The 19,591-nt window shown below is 42.5% G+C and overlaps 1 protein-coding gene across 4 annotated transcripts; it reads right to left on the reverse strand.

Moving 5' to 3' along the window:
* Positions 1–1,885: 1,885 nt before the first annotated feature.
* ZNF234 (zinc finger protein 234) lies at positions 1,886–18,328 on the reverse strand. Of its 4 annotated transcripts, none has more exons than XM_017885842.1 (6): positions 18,121–18,312; positions 17,524–17,567; positions 15,260–15,350; positions 11,377–11,503; positions 9,443–9,535; positions 1,892–3,759 (listed from the first exon to the last, which is right to left on the reverse strand). In XM_017885842.1, the coding sequence occupies exons 3-6, from the start codon at positions 15,272–15,274 to the stop codon at positions 1,892–1,894; spliced, it is 2,103 nt and encodes a 700-aa protein (XP_017741331.1). In that variant the 5' UTR covers positions 15,275–15,350; positions 17,524–17,567; positions 18,121–18,312. The 4 variants fall into 4 exon arrangements, with proteins under 4 accessions (XP_017741328.1, XP_017741331.1, XP_017741330.1 ...); XM_017885841.1 differs by having other exon boundaries at positions 17,822–18,312; XM_017885840.1 differs by having other exon boundaries at positions 17,524–17,717; positions 17,822–18,312.
* Positions 18,329–19,591: the final 1,263 nt, after the last annotated feature.

Below are 19,591 nucleotides of genomic sequence, written 5' to 3' on the forward strand. Positions count from 1 at the left end.
AAAAATTTGGCATTGGCAACTACTTCTGACACTTTAAAAGTGTTACACTCCTGCCTTAACATTAATGGATTAAAAAATTGTGTAATATTCAGTAATCTCTTGCTGTCAGGTTAAATTTTTTTGTCTGCACTGTCAGAAAAATCACAAGATACTTCAACTTGGTCAGGTGTGGTGGCTCACGCCTGTAATTCTAACCCTTTGGGAGGCCAAGGAGGGTGGATTGCTTGAGCTCAGGAGTTCAAGACCAGCCTGGGCAACATGGGGAAACCCTTTCTCTACCAAATATACAAAAATTAGCTGGGCGTGGTGGCATGTGCTTGTGGTTCCAGCTACTCAGAGGGTGGATGGATTGAGCCTAGGAGGACGAGGCTGCAGTGAGCCATGATTATGCCACTGCACTCCAGCCTCAGTGACAGAGCGAGGTCTGGTCTCAAAAATAAAATTAAAAATAAAGTTACTTCAACTTATGTTTTATACAACCCTTGGGAAACTAGACAGGCTCTCAAACAATAAGAACCAAATTTGAGAGGAGAGACTAGAGAGAGGACAGGTGTCAACAAAAGGGTAATACCTTATTAATATTGTAGGCTATAGTATCCAGTGGTTTTCTGCATTTCAACAATGTTCATTTCCCCAGATAATTTTATTTTGCAGGTTTCTTCCTTTGGATGCAGTGTTCAAATATTGCACATTTACTCCTTTTGATTCAGCTAACACATAAGTATTGAGCACACCTACAAGCACTAGTCAATGTTAACGTTGTACAGATTCAGCAGCAAACTTCCTGACCCCATGAAGCTTACAGTCTAATGGACATCAATTCTGGCACCTTCATCAGTATACTTTTTTAAAGCCCAGGTCAAACTCATTTTCTAAGTCCTATTTCCTAGGTGACATGTCATAAGTCAAAGTATTGACAGAATTCTTTCAGAATTCTTTACTGTACCACTTAACAAGGGTTCTCAGCTGTGTGGTCACTGGACCACTGGGATATGTTGACCTACTGCTTAAACACTGACTTAAATAAAACAAATATTTTAAATAAGAGAATGCTATTGTAATTAGAAGGCAATCATTTCAAAATCTAGATGGAGGCCAGGGGCAGTGGCTCACGCCTGTAATCATAGCACTTTGGGAGGCCGAGGTGGGTGGATCACATGAGGTCAGGAGTTCGAGACCAGCCTGGCCAGTATGGTGAAACCCCATCTCTACTAAAAATACAAAAAGTTTCCAGGTGTGGTGGTGCGCGCCTGTAATCCCAACCACCCAGGAAGGCTTAGGCAGGAGAATTGCTTGAACCCAGGAGGTGGAGGTTGCAGTGAGCTGAGATCGCATCACTGCATCCTGTATGGGCAACAGAGCGAGACCGTTTCAAAAAAAAAAAAAAAAAGTCTAGGTGGAAATGTGAAGCATTACAAATCAAATAAATTCAAGGAGGTTGATAAAGAAAATTTTTTCGGCCGGGCGCGGTGGCTCAAGCCTGTAATGCCCAGCGCACTCGTTGGGAAGGCCGAGACGGGCTGGGATGCCACGAGGTCCAGGAATTCAAGACCATTCCTGGCTAACATGGTGAAACCCCGTTCTACTAAAAATGAAACAAAAAATAGACTAGAGCCAGGCGACCTGGCGGGCGCCTGTAGTCCCAAGCTACTTCGGGAGGCTGAGGTCAGGAGAATGGCTGAACGCCCGGGAGCGGAGCTTGCATCGGAGCTGAGATCCCGCGGCCACTGCACATCCAGCCTGGCGACAGAGCAAGACTCTGTCTCAAAAAAAAAAAAAACTGTCTCAAAAAAAAAAAAAAAAAAAAAAAAAAAAAGAAAATTTTTTCTCTCCTATGAAATCTGATTACAGACATTCAGGTTGTAGCATGAGTTTTTTTTGTTTGTTTTAATCACCTTGTAGAGATTCCTTCCTCTGACAACTCTCTGATGTTCTTATTATTCTCATCATTTTCATACAATGTACCAGCAGCATGAATTTTGTGATGACTTACAAGATTTGATCGCCAGCTGAACCTCTTACCACATATCTCACATTTGTAAGGTTTCTCCCCAGTGTGAACTCGCCTATGATACTTTAGTTGTGAAGACCGACTGAAGACTTTACCACACACATCACATTTGTATGGCTTCTCTCCTGTGTGGACACTCTGATGAAGTTGAAGACTTGATGCCTGACTGAAGTGCTTACCACACTCCCCACATGTATAGGGTTTTTCTCCTGTGTGTACCCTCTGATGCATGTCAAGGTTCAAGCTCCACTTGAAGCCCTTTCCACACTCCCCACATTTGTATGGCTTTTCTCCAGTGTGGACTTTTTGATGGGCTTGAAGGTGTGCACTCCGACTGAAGCTCTTCCCACACTCTTCACATTTAAATGGTTTTTCCCCACTGTGAACTCTCTGATGGGTTAGAAGATGCGAGGCCTGACTGAAGACCTTCCCACACTCCTCACAATTATATGGTTTCTCTCCTGTGTGGATCCTACAATGAATTTTAAGATCTGCTCTACGACTAAATCCCTTTCCACACTCTTCACATTTGTATGGTTTCTCGCCGGTATGGATCAGCTGGTGAATCTGAAGTCGTGAGCTCTGATTGAAGCCCTGCCCACACTCCTCACACTTATAAGGTTTCTGTACACTATGTGCTTTCAGATGGATTTTAAGATATGAACTCTGACGGAAGGCTTTCCCACATACTTCACATTTATAGGGTTTCTCCCCTGTGTGGACTACCAGATGCACTTGATAATGAATTTTCATTCTGAAGCTCTTCCCACATTCATTGCATTTGTATGGCTTCTCTCCAGTGTGGACTCCCTGATGGGCCTGAAAACTTGAACTGTAAATGAAACCCTTACCACACACTTTACATACATATGGTTTCTCTCCAGTGTGGATTCTCTGGTGGGCCTGAAATTGTGATGGCTGAATAAAGCACTTACCACATTCTTCACATTTGTAAGGCTTTTCTCCTGTGTGGACCCTTTGATGGATACGAAGGTTTGAGCTACAAGTGAAACACTTACCACAGTCCTCACATTTGTATGGTTTCTCTCCTGTGTGGACCATGCAATGATTATTAAGTGCTGATCTACGACGGAAGTTCTTACCACATGTATCACATTTGAATGGTTTCTCCCCAGTATGGATTCTCTGATGTTCCTGAAGATGGGAAGCATGTATGAAGGCCCTCCCACATTCCTCACAATTGTAAGGTTTCTCTCCTGAGTGTAATTTGCAATGCACAGTAAGTGTTGATCTACGACTGAAGCCTTTCCCACATTCCACACATTTGAATGGTTTCTCTACAGTGTGGACTCTCTGATGAGTTTGCAGATGTGAGCTCTGACTGAATTCCTTACCACACACGTCACACTTATAGCGTTTCTCTCCCATGTGGACTCTCTGATGAATATGAAGGGCTGAGATGTAACAGAAGCTTTTTCCACACTCATCACATGTATGAGATTTCTCTCCTGAGTGTAATTGTTGATGAAGATCAAAGTTGCAGACATCAGCGAAGGATTTTTTGTACTTATCACATTGGTAAAGGTTCTGTCCCGTGTGAGTTGTATATAGTCCTGCCCTAACCTGGCAGGACAAATCACCTTGTTTGGAGAACCGAGAAACATTTATCATAGAGTCTTCATACTTGATTAAATCACGTGCAATCTGTTTCCAGATTTGCCCCCAGGAAAGCTCTTCATGTTGTCCTGCTTCTGGAACAGTCTCCATCTCACTTTGGATCTTGTCTGCTGTAAGGACAGAGAATTTAGAGATGTGGAAGCTCTGTTAAAAGTTTTCGAGATGTCATACTTAAGCGAGAGCATGGGATTTTAACAAATCCAGAGAAGGTCCAGTTTGTGTAATGGTTTTTTCCACTGTGTATCATGATCTCTGATTTCCATGCCTAGATAAATCAAGAGGTGGTCCAATTGGCTGCTATCTACCAGGCATTAGACCATACCAAGTCTCCTACGTGAGACACAAGGTAGAAGTCAGAGTTAATTTTAAAATTTAACATGATACAAATTGTTAAAGTACTGCCATTTCCATCCAATTTTAAAGTCAGTGTAGAATAATAAATAGTAAATTATATAAATATAAAAAGCATAGGCCAGGCATGGTAATGCCTATATATCCCAGCATTCTGGGAGGCTGGGGCAGAAGGATAGTTTGAGGCCAGGGGTTTGAGACAAAGCAAGAATGTATCTCTATTAAAAATATTAAAAGTTAAAAAAATGTAGATAATATGAATCAACAAGAACTTCAAGGGAAAGTAAGAAAATAATCAAATACTCTGCAGTTTAGGTTCATGTTACATATTCAAATTATTACATAACCTGAAATATTTATATTTACATGTTCAAAATACAGTTGAACCTTGAACAACACAGGTTTGAATTGCATGTGTTCACTTATACATGGATTTTCTTCCGTCTCTGCCATCCCTAAGACAGCAAGATCAACCCCTCCTCTTCCTCCTTATAATGTTCTTAATAACATTTTCTCTTCTCTTTATTCTAAGAATAAAGAATTCTTCCTTTATGGTAAGAATACAGTATATAATACATTATAACATACAAAATATGTGTTAATTGACTATGTTATCAGTAGGTCTTTCAGTCTATGAGTAGGCTATGAGTAAAGTTTTAGGGGGGAGTCAAAAGTTATACATGGATTTTTTACTGAGGGGAGTTGGTGTCCCTAACCCCCATGTTGTTCAAGAATCAACCATATTCTTGAATATTCTGCATAACACATACATTTAATCTTATTTTTCTGTGTTGACAGACATTAAATGAGTTGGCAGCTATTATAAACTCTTGACCACTTCTAATATAACTTAGATTTAAAATGTGTCTTCTGAAAGGTTTATCCTTAATAATATTCCAAAATGTTTAATCTTGTACAAAGACATATACATATTTGGAAATAATTTTTTAAATGAACTTTTCCACAAAAGTTTAGTGGAAAGCAGTACCTCTAAGAAAATTTTACAGGGGAAAACTTACTCCCCTCCCTGCAGGAATAGTCATTTAAAAGCTGCCTCTTGGCAGGGTGCAGTGGCTCACACCTGTAATGCAAGCACTTTGGGAGGCTGAAGCTGGAGGATCACTTGAGCCCAGGAGTTCAAAACCAGCCTGGGCAACACAGCAAGACTCTGTCTCTACAAAAAAACTTTTTAAAAAATTGGCCAGATGTGGTGGCACACACCCCTAGTTCCCACTATTTGGGAGGCTGAGATGGAGGATCACTTGAACTCAGAAGTTAGAAGCTGCAGTGAGCCATCATTTTATCACTGCACTTCAGCCTGAGTGACAGAGGGAGACTTTGTCTCAAAAAAAAAAAAAAAAAAAAGTCTACTGTATCAGTAGACATTTGTTAAATGGAGTCTATATAACTCTGCCTTGGGTCATTTTATTGGAAAGTTACTTCAATGTCCAGGTGACTGGAATGGTTAACATGACTTGCAGGCTGGGAGCAAGTATCTAACCACATACTGACTAAAATATAAGCAGGTAAGCAGATGGTGAAACTTTAGCTTCCGTCAGCAAGTTTCCTACATGAGGACAAAAGGGAAAGAAAGTTGAACTGATAACATATATTATTCTAAAATCTGGCAGTAATTCAGACCTCCAGAAAATAAAAAAATGAAAAGAAGTAGACTCCAATATTTCACAACTGATACGGAGACAGGGAAAAGAAAAAGATGATGTCACAGTGCAAACTTTGAAAGCCGCCCCCACAGCAGGAGTTATATTCAGGCAGGAACTCTTCCCAGAGAGCGAGATGGACGGTTCCTCACATCTTGTGGGTCTCTGCTCAATGAGGCTTGCTCTATTACCCATCGAAAAATAATGAATCCTGTCTTCACCCTATTCACCTCTGGCAACTTGAATGTGTCTTTGTTCTTCACAGCACTTTTAACCACTGGACACACTAAGTTACTGGTTGCTTAATGTATGTCCTTCCCACCACAATGCAGCAGCAATGAGGGAAGCATTTTCTAATTTTGACATAATACTCATTTTACACTTTCCTACTTTATAACCATTGTCCAGAACTGTGCTTGTCACAGTGAATGCTCAATAAATGCATGTCAAATGAATAAATGAACCCCAGCTTGACTTTTTTTTGGTCAGAATTTAGACATCTTTTCCAAGTAAGTTATTTGAAATAGGAAAAGAACAGAAAATTATACTTTTTCAGAGAAACTGAAAAGCTGTACAAGAGACAGGCACATTCAGGGTGAGGCTAATAAGAAAATTTGAAGGTGGCAAGAATCACTTGGGATGAAAAGAAAGCAGGAAGCCCTATACACTGGTTCCTTCTGGAGCTCTCAATATAGGTAAGTTGGGCCTTTCACAACAGTTTTCAAATCAAAACTGTAGCCCTTTAGTGAGCTGTGAAATAAATTTAAGAGCTTGTAATAAGCAATCAGAAAAAAAGAACCAGGATAGAAACTATCAGAGTATTAACACCAACAGGAAAGGGGTCCTTATGTATAATGCTTACTAAAGCTATAATGTCAATCTATACAGACATGAAATGTTTGTTTCATTTCTCTAGGGTCCATGAAAGATGCATTTCTTGCTATGGTTCATGCTCAAAAGAGCTCAAAAACTTTGGTTCTAGAAATTACCTGGTCCTTAATTAAACAAACTGCTTCAAATGGAAAGATAATTTCCAACCGTGACACCTTAGAAAAATATTCATAGGAGAGTATGTAACTCTTGGTATAGTATATAAACATATATATATATATACACATACGTGTGTGTGTGTATATATATATATATGATGAATATATGATTATATTTAACAAACTGACCCTTAAAAATAGTTTTTGGAAGGGGACAAGTCTCTCTGATAATGTGACAATTTTGAACAAGAGGTTTCTTCATTTTCCCAGGTTATAACGTCAACTAGTTGAAAATAAAAGCCAGGTCTTTATAAAATAAAGGAAAATTGTATGACATCTGTACTCTTTAACATATGCTTAGTGGCTACTACATTTGTAGAAAATAAAAGCACAGCATATTTTTGAACCACAGAGTTAGGCAACATTCAACTGTGTCACTTTTGCCACTCAAATCTTCCACCTCTGGCATAGGGGAGGTGAAACCTGGAGGCAGAGATGTGGTTTGGAACAAGCAAATGAGGTTCAGATGGGCAGTCTGTTGAAAGGAAAGCAGTTTGCAACCTAGTTACTATCTGACACCTTAGGAAATAGTTTTTTTCTTGTGTGGTAAGCTCTCTCAGAAGTAGACATCAGAATCTTCATTCGAAGATTATTCCTTCCCAGAAATGAATGTGTTCCATACTATGGAAGCCTCCAGGAAAGCCACTGGGAAGGCTTGTTACTCAGTGTGGTCACAAACACGATGCTTGTAAGTTTTCATGGGATGAGGTTCAAGTGCACACACAAACATTCATGTGAAGGCCACCTAAGGCAGAAGAAACTGGATGTGCAGCCATCAGAAAACAATGTTCTGCAACCCCCTTCATTCACTCTAGTTTGTGTATGACCTGTCCTAGCTGCAAGACCCCTAGAGTGAGGTCACATCCATCCGTAACACTTTCATTACACCAACAAATATTTATATTAACAGATATCTGCCATGTAACAGAACTATTTAGGCACCGATGATAGAGTAATAAACAAACAAAAAAATTCCTCCACTCTTGGAAAGGACATTCCAGTGGGGAGAAAGAGGGGACAAGCAAGTAAACCAAAGTCTATGAGACACAAGAGAAGGCAGGGCAGAGAGTAAAGGATGGCATTTCCAGTAAGGTCGTCAGAAAAGGCCTCCACTGTGAAATTAAAACAGCAGAGACCAGGATGAAGTAAGAGAGGGGCTGAGAGGATTGTAGGTGAGTTTTTCCAGGCAAAGACAAGGGCAAATAAGGGCTTTGAGGCAGAAGTATCTGTAGTTGGCAGAATAATCATCCCCCAAAGAATTCACGTTCTAATTCTCATCCTAAGAATATGTCAGGTTATGACAAAGGGTAATTAAGGTTGCAGAGGGAATTAAGGTTGCAAATCAGCTGAACTAAAAATAGAAGGCAATTCTCTATTATCCAAGTGGGCCCAATGCAATTAGAGGGTCCTTACACAGTGAAAAAAGGATAAAGAGAGAATAAAAGGGAAATGTGACTATGGAAGAATGATCAGAGAAGCAATGTTGCTGGCTGTGAAGAGGGTCACAAGCTATGAAATTTTTTGGCAGCCCCTACACACCGACAAGGTAAGGATACAGATTCTCCCTCCCTAGAGCCTTCGGGAAGAAACGGATCTGCTGACAGCTTGATTTCAGCCTAGTGAGACCCATGTTGGACTTCAAACAAAGCACTGAAAGACAATACATTTTTATCATTTAATCCACTCAGTTTGGGGTAATATGTTATGGCAGCAGTAAGAATACAGTGTCCAGGTTGGGCACGGTGGCTCATGCCTGTAATCCCAGCACTTTGGGAGGCTGAGACAGGCGGATCATTTGAGTTCAGGAGACCAGCCTGGCCAACACGGTGAAACCCCGTCTCTACAAAAAATACAAAAATCAGCTGGACGTGGTTACAAGCATCTGTAATCCCAGCTACCTGGGAGGCTGAGGCAGGAGAATCGCTTGAACCTGGGAGGCAGAGGTTGCAGTGAGCTGAGATTGCACCGTTGCACTCCAGCCTGGGCGACAGAGTGAGCAGTATCCCTAGCAGGTCTGGGAAACAGCAGGGAGGATGATGTGGCTGGAAAAGATGGAGCAAGAGATAGAATACAGGAGATGTAGTCAGTGAGGCAGAGGAGGATGAACAGCAGACCACGTAGGCCTCTATAAGCTCCTTTAAGAGGCTTCAACTTTAAGAAAAATAAGAAGCCATTCAGAGTCTTTATTTTTTTTTTAGATGGAGTGTCGCTCTATTGCCCAGGCTGGAGTGTAGTGGTGTGATCTTGGCTCACTGCAACCTCTGCCTCTTGGGTTCCAGCGATTCTCCTGCCTAAGCTGCCCAAGTAGCTGGGACTACAGGTGCTCGCCCCCACGCTTGGCTAATTTTTGTATTTTTAGTAGAGACGAGGTTTTGCCATGTTGGCCAGGCTGGTCTCAAACTCCTGACTTCAGGTGATCCTCCTGCCTTGGCCCCCCAAAGTGCTGGGATTACAGGCGTGAGCCACCATGCCCAGCCCTGTACAAGGTCTTAAGCAGAAGAATGGCAATCTTACATTTCCAAAGGATCACTTTAGCTGCGACATGGAGAACAGCCTGTAGGAGAACATACTTTATACTATTAAGGGCAGAAGCAGTGCGCCCAGTACGAAGGCTGCTGCAATCATCCAGGACAGAGGTTTGGCAATTTGGACCAGATGGCAGCAACAGCAGGGGACAGAAGTACAACAGATGGACAATCACGTACAAGGACTCTCAGCTACTTGGTTCTTACCTGATTTCCCTTTTCTTTGAGTTGCTGTCTTCATCATATCAAGCTTTTTTCCCTTTTCTAAAGGGAATACATCATGTTTGAAGGGGTGATGCCCTAGAACATGCAAAGTCACATATTTAAAACAAACACACTAAGGGTACAACTGAACTTACTGGCAATTTGAATTACTACTGTATACCTATCAATCAATCAAAAGAAGGGTTTTCAAACACTTTCAGAAAAACCTAATGAAGTAATATCAGTATTTCAAGATCCAGAAACATACACATAAATATGTGCTATAAAAACCTATTTCTGAAAGGAGTTAGTTCACTTGCCTTAGGTAGACAGCAACAGAAGGGTCTTTGGAGAGCTCCTGACCCATGGGTTAGTGCCTTATTTTTATAAAACATAAAAAGCAGCCTGGAAAAAAAATTTAAGCTGCAGGCACCAATAAGGGAACTAGCACAGGGTGTTGTGCCTAGAGACATGCCCACGGCTGCACAGATAGAAAAACCTCCAGGCCGGGCGCGGTGGCTCAAGCCTGTAATCCCAGCACTTTGGGAGGCCGAGACGGGCGGATCACGAGGTCAGGAGATCGAGACCATCCTGGCTAACACGGTGAAACCCCGTCTCTACTAAAAAAAAAAAAAATACAAAAAATTAGCCGGGCGAGGTGGCGGGCGCCTGTAGTCCCAGCTACTCGGGAGGCTGAGGCAGGAGAATGGCGCGAACCCGGGAGGCGGAGCTTGCAGTGAGCTGAGATCCGGCCACTGCACTCCAGCCTGGGCGATAGAGCAGAGACTCCGACTCAGAAAAAAAAAGAAAAAAAGAAAAACCTCCAGCCCATTTGGATAAAAACTTGTACAAACCTCCAGCTCACTCAGATAAAGGAGCAAGGCCTGGCATAAGAATGCTTTTGTCCTTTGTAGTCAGCAAGCTCCCAGGAAAAAGTTTCTTCTCCTTTTGTGGGCATGGGTACAGTGCGCTCTAGTGGGTTCCAGTGGGCACTCTACTTTCTTTTGTTCAAACTGTAAGTCCGGCCTCTATAAATCTTCACTTCAACCTGATTGATTCCAGGTCAAGGTCCCGGGGCCAAGCTAAGTCACACTTTCTCCAAAATAGCCCACAAACAGCACATTCTTTCCCCTTCACGGTCCATAAAAACCCCACACCCCTGCCTCATAGGGGGAACCCTGTTTGGGTCCCCTCTCTGCTGGCAAAAAGCTTTCTTCTTTTGCTTATTAAACTTTCACTCCAACCTCACCTTTCTGTCTGCACTCATTAATCGTAAAAATAAAACAAAAAACTCTGGGTGTTATCTCAAACAACAGAAAAACTTACATCTTAGTGCATTACCAAGCTTACATTTCTAACCAGTATCTTTTTTTTTTTTTTTTTCTTTTGAGACAGTCTCACTCTGTCACCCAGGCTGGAGTGCAGTGGAATGATCTAGGCTCACTACAACCTCTGCCTCCTGGGTTCAAGCGATTCTCATGCCTCAGCCTCCTAAGTAGGTGGGATAAGACGCATGCACCACCACACGTGGTTAATTTTTGTATTTTTGTATTTTTTGGTAGAGATGGAGTTTCATCCTGTTGGCCAGGCTGGTCTCGAATTCCTGACCTCAGGTGATCCACCCACCTCAGCCTACCAAAGTGCTGGGATTACAGGCGTGAGCCACTGTGCTTGGCCCCCACCTATTTTCATTAAATCTCCTCTCACAGGTTCTCACACCACTCATGCGATTTACCAGTTTTATTTGCTATGTATTCCACTTATTTTAACGAACTCTAATATTTTCTATCTCATTTTATTTCACTAAAACTACTGACAGGAAAGTCAGGTCCACAAATGTAGGCAACTAATTGAAGACCTCCAAAGTGCTGAACCCCTAAAGACACAAAATCACTCCAGGAGACTGACATTGAGTGTCAGAAGGCTCATGTCCTCACCCACTGACAGCAGGTTCCTGAAGTTCTCCAGCATAACATCTCGGTACAGATTCCTCTGGACAGGGTCCAGCAGCCCCAGCTCCTCCTCAGTGAAGACCACTGCCACATCCTTGAAGGTCAGTCCCTCCTATAACATTAAACACACCTCACTTCAGCCTTATTAACAACCTCTTGAAAAGAAACAGCACTGAGAAAGTGGAGAGTATGTGGGGGAAGCTGGTCCAGATTTTCAGAGACTTAATGTGTAGATTTCTCAGCCCTTCTCCTTCCATCTTACCAATGCCACACTTTGATTTTCCTTAGTGTCAGTAAAAGTACATCAGTTACAATAGCCTTCGACATTTCCTTTGTGGTTTCACTGAGTCGATTTGTAAGTAACCATCTAGAACTCTAAATGATGCATCCTGAGCCATACAGGTTTCACCTTTTGGTAAACATTACCAATCGCCCCAGAAATATTTAGCAAGTCAAAACCAACATACATGATAACACCCACCTTCCTCCTCTCTCACATAGGAACCCTGGATGCTATCCCTTTTCATTAGTTCATTCTGCCAAACTAACAAGCTTTTGGTAACGTATCTGAAACTGCTGTGTAGTTTGCCTTCTGTACACCCAGGGCACACAGCACCATCATTACCTGCAGCATTCAGTGTCATGATCTGGAGCCATCATGCCTCAGTGCACACAAGGGTACCCTTCAAAGTTGTGAGACCTTGGATAAGTTCACCTAGTTTCATCTCGGTATGATAGTTCTTATATGACAGAGTTCTTTTAAACGTTGAACAAGAGACCACAAATAGCATTTGGAATAGTGTATGGCACAGACTAAGTGCCTAAGAAACATTAGCTATTATTTATTATTATTGTCATCATGTATTTCACCTAATTTCATGACTGCATATTGTTCAAGGGAACTGATGATCTGCATCTACCTGTTCTAAATAATGAATATTTAATTTTCAATATTGTTCTCATTATAACCAACCCAGCAAAGAACATCATTTCATGTAGATCTTATTTTCTTTTTTTTTTGAGACGGAGCTTCGCTCTTGTTGCCCAGGCTGGAGTGCAATGGCACAATCTCAGCTCACTGCAACCTCTGCCTCCTGGGTTCAAGTGATTCCCCTGCCTCAGCCTCCCAGTAGTTGAGATTATAAGCATGTGCCACCAGGCTCAGCTAATTTTGTGTTTTCAGTAGAGATGGGATTTCACCATGTTGGTCAGGCTGGTCGTGAACTCCTGACCTCAGGTGATCCGCCTGCCTCGGCCTCCCAAAGTTCTGGGATTACAGGCATGAGTCACCGCGCCTGTCAGATCAGGAGGATGGCTTGAGCCCAGGAGTTCCAGACCAACCTGGGCAACATGGTGAGACCCTGTCTCTACAAAAAATACAAAAAATTAGCTGCATGTGGCGGCATGTGCCTGTGGTCCCAGGTACTCAGGAGGCTGAGGTGAGAGAATTGTTTGAGCCCAGGAAATCACGATTGTGGTGAGCAATGATCACACCACTGCAGTCTAGTCTGGGCAGAATAAGACCCTGTCCCAAAAAAATAAATTAAATTAAATAATTGCAAATAAAAAATAAAACATCAAAAAATAAGTACATTAAAAATTATGATCATATAATGGCAGATTTTCTTCCTTTTTTCCTGCCTCCCTAATCTTTCAAGAGAATACAAGCAGTTGGCTGGGTGCGGTGGCTCAAACCTGTAATCCCAGCACTTTGGGAGTCCGAGGCGGGTAGATCACGAGGTCAGGAGTTCAAGACCAGCCTGGCCAATATGGTGAAACCCCATCTCTACCAAAATACAAAATTAGCCGGGCGTGGTAGTGCATGCCTGTAGTCCCAGCTACTCGGGAGGCTGAGGCAGAAGAATCACTTGAACCCAGGAGGCAGAGGTTGCAGTGGGCTGAGATCGCACCACTGCACTCCAGCCTGGGTGACAGAGTCAGACTCTGTCTCAAAAAAAAAAAAAGAGAGAGAGAGAATACAAGCACCTTGTTTCTCTACATGATGACCAAAAGCAGGTCATAGATTTTCCAATAGTTTTGATAATCTAATTAGGAAGAACAATTCTTTTTATTATTCTTACTTACTTGATTATAAATTAATACCAATGTTTATTATACATTTCATCTTTTTGGGCACCTGTGTGGTAAATATTTTTGCCCCAGCTTGTTACGTTTTCTTGTAACACTCTATAAGGTATCTTTTGTCACAGAGTAATTTAAAGATTTTATACAACCACTGTGCTAATCACTGTCCTTGTGTACCCGGAGTGCTGAGCATCTTAGTGCATCTGAGGTCCCAGCACGTTAGGAAGACAAGAGGGCCCCCACTACCTGTGGATGTCATCACCCAACAGGGCACTCTAGACATCCACACCACGGGTCATTCAATTGAGAAATATTTGTTTCTTTTTGTCTCTCACTTTCACTTGAATGAAATGGCTAATGTTTCTGACCCCTGACTTCCTATGCCAATCTGAGCAGGTTTCTCATATTTCACCTGTTTAAGAGGAAGAAGAGAGCAGGAACCTCCTCATTCTGCTGCTCTGAGTAAATGCAGTAACAGAACACAAGTGACTGGCACATCTTCAGTATCACTGGACATTTTAAATGAAGGTTATTACCTACTACTTTGGTCAAACTGGTTACTTTATAAAGGCATGTAAGACACTAGTAAATAAAATACATACAAAGTATGATTGAGGCATAGAGAACACAGAATCTAGCTCTTCCTATATGAAAACTCCAACAATATTATTTGTGTGAAGCAGCATTATAGCCTGTTGTGCTGTGCCATGTTAGAATATTCTATCTACAGCCAGGCATGGTGGTTCATGCCTGTAATCCCAGCACTTTGGGAGGCCAAGGCGGGCGGATCACCTGAGGTTGGGAGTTCGAGGCTAGCCTCACTAACATGGAGGAACCCCGTTTCTAGTAAAAATACAAAATTAGCTGGGTATGGTAGCACATGCCTGTAATCCCAGCTACTCAGGAGGCTGGGGCAGGAGAATCGCTTGAACCCAGGAGGCAGAGGTTTCGGTGACAAAACAAATCAGCAGAAAGTTTTCAGAATTGATTTTTGAGGAAATGGTTATGTAGGAAAATTGTCATTGCAGTGTTATTTAAAACAATAAAATTCTTAAATCACCAAAATGTCCATGAGTGGAAAGTAGTCAAAAATAAAAAGACACATTAATTAAATGGGAATATGACATAACCTCAAAAAATGAACACTATTTAGTACTTAAGGAAAAAATAACAATTAAAAATGAGATATATATCATGAATACCAATATAGTTATGAATGCGCATTAGGAAAAGACTATAAGAAAATAAAAACAACTAATATGTAAGCAGAGAAGTAAAGCAGGAGAACTGCTCATTCCCACTAATTTTTCTACTCCATAAAATAAATACAGTTGTCCCTCAATACGCTTGGGGAATTGGTTCAAGGACCCCTGAGGATACCATAATTTGTGGATGCTCAAGTCCCTTATCTAAAATAGTGTTTGTACTACAGTCAGCCCTCCACATCCATGGGTTCCACATCCGCAGACTCAATCCACCACAAAAGGAGAATACATATGGTCAGCCTTACGTACACTCAGGTTTCAATCGGTGGTTGGTTGAATCCACAGATGCAAAATTCAAAGATGCAAAACCCCCAGATGGGAAACCCACAGATACAGAAGGTCGACTGAAATAATAAAATAAACAACATCTAAAAACAAAGTCAACTCAAAAGGCAGAAGGAGGCACTTAGCATAAACAGGCCCTCAAATGCCCGCTGTTCTTGAGTCTTCCTCAGGTGACATGACAATGTGAATAGTGAGATGGAATTTTAACAGCAAGAGAGACAAGCCTTATTCACCTTGAATGTGGTCATTTTTCCTCCTGTTTCTGGAAATTTGCAGAGTCCTGAGTTATGCCATTTGAGAGAAGGCAGAATCGTGCCTGGAACACTATGGAAGATATAAAAAGAGACATGAAAGTGTGGCCAGGGATGTCCCCACCAACACAGAAGTATATTGTGAATTAGCACATGAATGTTCACAGCAGCATTATTCATAATAATCCCAAACTGCACACAACCAAAATGCCCTCCTATGGAAAAATGGATAGACAAATCCTGGCATATCCATACAATGGAATCTTATTTGGAAATTAAGAGGAATGAAGTACTGACTCACACTACAACATGCATGAACCTTGGAAACACTATGCTGAGTGAAAGAAGCCAGGCACACAAAACCAGAGATTGTATGATTTCATGTATACGAAATGTCCAGAACAGACAAATGTATATAAAAAGAAAGTAGGTTACTTGTTGATGGGGATTTGGGGTAAGAAGGGGGATTAAATGTAAATGGGCAAGAGGAGTCCAATTGGGGGATGAAAATGATCTAAACTAAATTATGATGACAATTACTACACTCAGCAAAGTTCCTGAAGATTACTGAATTGTACACTTGAAATGGGTGAATTCTGACATGTAAAATACACCTCAATAAAGTTGGAAAAAAATTATTAATCTACATGTCATTTAATTTAACAAGACTGAGTTCTGAGTCCATATTGATAGAATATTTACTTCTGAATGAATTAATGAATAAGCAAACAGGGGATGCTGGTCTTTACAGTATGATGCCCGCTAACAAGTATATCCACCCATAAAAATTAATTTTATTTTATTTATTTGAGATGGAGTTTTGCTCTTGTTACCCAGGCTGGAGTGCAGTGGTGCAATCTCAGCTCACTGCAACCTCCTCCTGCTGGGTTCAAGCGATTCTCATGCCTCAGCCACCAGAGTAGCTGGGACTGCAGGCGTGCACCACCACATGCAGCTAATTTTTGTATCTTTAGTAGAGACAGGGGTTTTTGCCATGTTGGCCAGGTGGGTCTCGAACTCCTGGCCTCAAGTGATCCACCGGCCTTGGCCTCCCAAAGTGCTGGGATTACTCGGGCTCTGACCCTGGTGCCTTGGTTCCATAACTCAGGATTCAGGCGTGACCCACCATACCCTGCCCTCTTATGCCATTTTTGCAACTTTTCTATAGACTTAAAATTGTATAATTCCTGTATTAAAGTTTTTTTAAAATCAGGAAATAGTCACAGGAGTAATAATAATGAGAAGAATAAGAATGAGCATGATAAATTACAGCAGGTTGCTAGTTTATTATCTCTGTATTTGGAAATTTCCATAGATAAGCAGGTAAGTAGAAAAACACTGAGAAATGTACAATAAAAATGTTGTAAAACATAAGTAAATATAGGCCGGGCGCGGTGGCTCAAGCCTGTAATCCCAGCACTTTGGGAGGCCGAGACGGGTGGATCACGAGGTCAGGAGATCGAGACCATCCTGGCTAACATGGTGAAACCCCGTCTCTACTAAAATACAAAAAACTAGCCGGGCGAGGTGGCGGGCGCCTGTAATCCCAGCTACTTCGGAGGCTGAGGCAGGAGAATGGCGTAAACCCAGGAGGCGGAGCTTGCAGTGAGCTGAGGTCCGGCAACTGCACTCCAGCCTGGGTGACAGAGCGAGACTCCGTCTCAAAAAAAAAAACAAACAAAAAAAAAACATAAATATAAACATAGAACCACTAAAACCAAATGTATTAGAAATTTAACCATTACTATCTTTACATCCTGGTTTCATAGGTAATTAAAATTTTTGTATCTTCATATTTCTGTAATTTCTGAATGCTCCACAGTGATATGGTTCTATTAGAATGTGAAATATTTGTAATAAATGAAACAAAATAGTTGACAGTTTTTAAAAACTGAGAAAACTCCAAGCCAATTAGCCTTGCTCTTAAGGTCCTTTAATCAAGTTTCAACTTACTTTCCCCACCTGAGTCCAGCTAGTTCCTCTGCCTCAATGAGAATATATCCAAGAGATGATCAACTGGGGCTCTGACCCTGAGTGCCTAGGTTCCAACCCCAGCTCCACCTCTTACTACTTGGATGACCAGTACCTCTCCACAGAGTCACGGTGCGACTTAAACGTTCTAACTGTATAAAGCCCCTAGAATTGAAGTTAGCAATTAAGGCTTAATTATTATAAATGCCCATACCCTATTACACATGCTACAAAGATACAGTCTCTGTAAAAGAAAAATGACAAGTCACACTCACGTGGAGCTTTGCTTCCTGTAGCCAAGAAGTCAGTCCGCGCAGTCCTTTTCAGGCGGGGAAGGAAAAGCTATGAAACACCCTGACTGGGTCGCTTTCCCCGAGAAAAGTTAAATGCTCCCCTCCCTTCGTGGAAGTGGACGCAACCCTCGCCTTCCTAAAAAGAGGTCAGAAGGCGTCCGGGATCGTCCAGCGTCCTGCAGGGGTCAGAGACAAGGGCTGGGGCCGTTGCAGCTGAGCTCTCACCCCACCCGGGGACCTGACAGGTTTCGTGGGAAATTAACAAGAAACCACCACTCACCAAGTGACAGGGACTGTTTGTGTTGTGTAACCTATTCCAGTTACCAAAACGATTCTACAAGGATGGTCCTAACGTCCCCATTTTAAAGAACAGCAAGGAGAGGCCCAGGGAGATTAACAAGCCAACCTTGCACTGTAAAAAAGTGACCACGCGCCTGGAGTGCAGGGAGGCGGACTGGGCGAGCTCAGAGCCCCGGAAACCCTGAAACCAGGCGAGACGCGACCCAACCAAGTCCCAATGCCCCCCGCCTCCCGCCCCGAAACGCGAGGAGAGCCCTAGCCCAAGAAGGCTCCGCTGACACAACAAAAGCCGCCGCCCTCGCCCCTCCAAATCTTTGCTCTCCGACGAGGTTTCTTTTCCCATAACCGGACCACCAGGTCCCAGCGAGCCCCAAGCTTAAGTCCCTGACAGTAGGAATGGCCCGCAAGTCGCGGAACTGGAACAAACTACGCTGGAATGCGCCGCGCCAACCGCTCCCCTTTCCCCGGAGCGGAAGTGCCCGCGACTCCACTGATTGTCGGGACTACATTTCCCAGAATCCCCCGGACCCGCCCGCGTGAGCCAAAATGACCACGACTCCACTGAGCGTTTGGACTGCGCTCAGAATGCTGAGGGAAAAACGTTCAGATTCTCACCCTTCAGGGAAAGCGTTGGGACTCCGCGGTGATCCTTGACTACGATTTCCGCAATGCCCATGGGGAACGAATCCTATATCTCTAAGCGCCTGGTAGGGAATGTGGACTGTGACCCTGAGGATCGTCCTTCCCTCTCCCTGAGTCCTTGAGCGAAAATACTGAACAGACAGGAATTCCTGAAGTCTAAACTCCTCCCAGGACTACAGGAGCGTTATTGGAAAGCGAGGAGATCCAATCTTCAAGGAATAAACGAGGAGTGACTTTTTAGGGGTCAGTAGATGATTGATGATTGATTACTATAAACTGATAATATAAGGCTAAAACTAAAAGTTTAAAGAATGAGCAAAGTACAATGATTTGGGAGAGGCAATGAAGAACAGAGACGCCAGCCCCTACTCCGGACGCTGTGGTACCACTGGTTTGGCAGGAAAAACAATCATCATTTGAGAGGGCCAGTGGGGAAGCATCGTCCTCATGAAAAGCTATCTTCCTTCATTACACTTTTCGTGGTATTATGTCTACTGAAGAGATAAAAACACCAAATTTCAGAGAAGGTCGTTAATTGCCCAGTACTTCAAAGCAAGTATAACTGGTGAAGCGCTTGGCATTGATGTCAGACACCCAATGCCTATGATTTATTTAATGCAGTAGCATTAAGGAGGATCTCATACATAGGGAAAATATTTTATTTTCTCCCTTTATATTTTTTGGTTAAAATATCGTTATTATAGTTAGCAATTTGGAATCTGGCTTATGTTGGTTAATACAAATTAATAATAGAATAAGGCAAAATCAGAAAACAACCCATCTAAAATCCTTCTTCAAGATAACCAGGGACTGGGTGCGGTGACTCACACCTGTAATCCCAGCACTTTGGGAGGCCGAGGCGGGCGGATCACAATGTCAAGAGTTTGAGAACAGCCAGGAGAATATAGTGAAAACCCATCTCTACTAAGAATACAAAAATTAGCCGGGCATGGTGGCGTGTGCCTGTAATCCCAGCTACTCAGGAGACTGAGACAGGAGAATCGCTTGAACCTGAGAGGCGGAGGTTGCAGTGAGCGGATGATCGTGCCACTGCACTCCAGCCTGGGCGACAGAGCAAGACTCCATCTCGGGGGGAAAAAAAAAAAAG

This window comes from Rhinopithecus bieti, unplaced genomic scaffold (assembly GCF_001698545.2).
Source record: "Rhinopithecus bieti isolate Rb0 unplaced genomic scaffold, ASM169854v2 scaffold_15643, whole genome shotgun sequence".
In the NCBI taxonomy this organism is placed as follows: domain Eukaryota; kingdom Metazoa; phylum Chordata; class Mammalia; order Primates; family Cercopithecidae; genus Rhinopithecus; species Rhinopithecus bieti.

Excerpts from the sequence above, each read along its gene's own strand:
- ZNF234 (XM_017885839.1), bottom strand. Across the intron at positions 9,536-11,376 it reads CAGGAACCTGCTGTCAGTGG|GGCATCACCCCTTCAAACAT; the intron begins GTGAGGACATGA and ends TGCATGTTCTAG. Across the intron at positions 3,760-9,442 it reads TCAAAGAAAAGGGAAATCAG|CAGACAAGATCCAAAGTGAG; the intron begins GTAAGAACCAAG and ends CTGTCCTTACAG.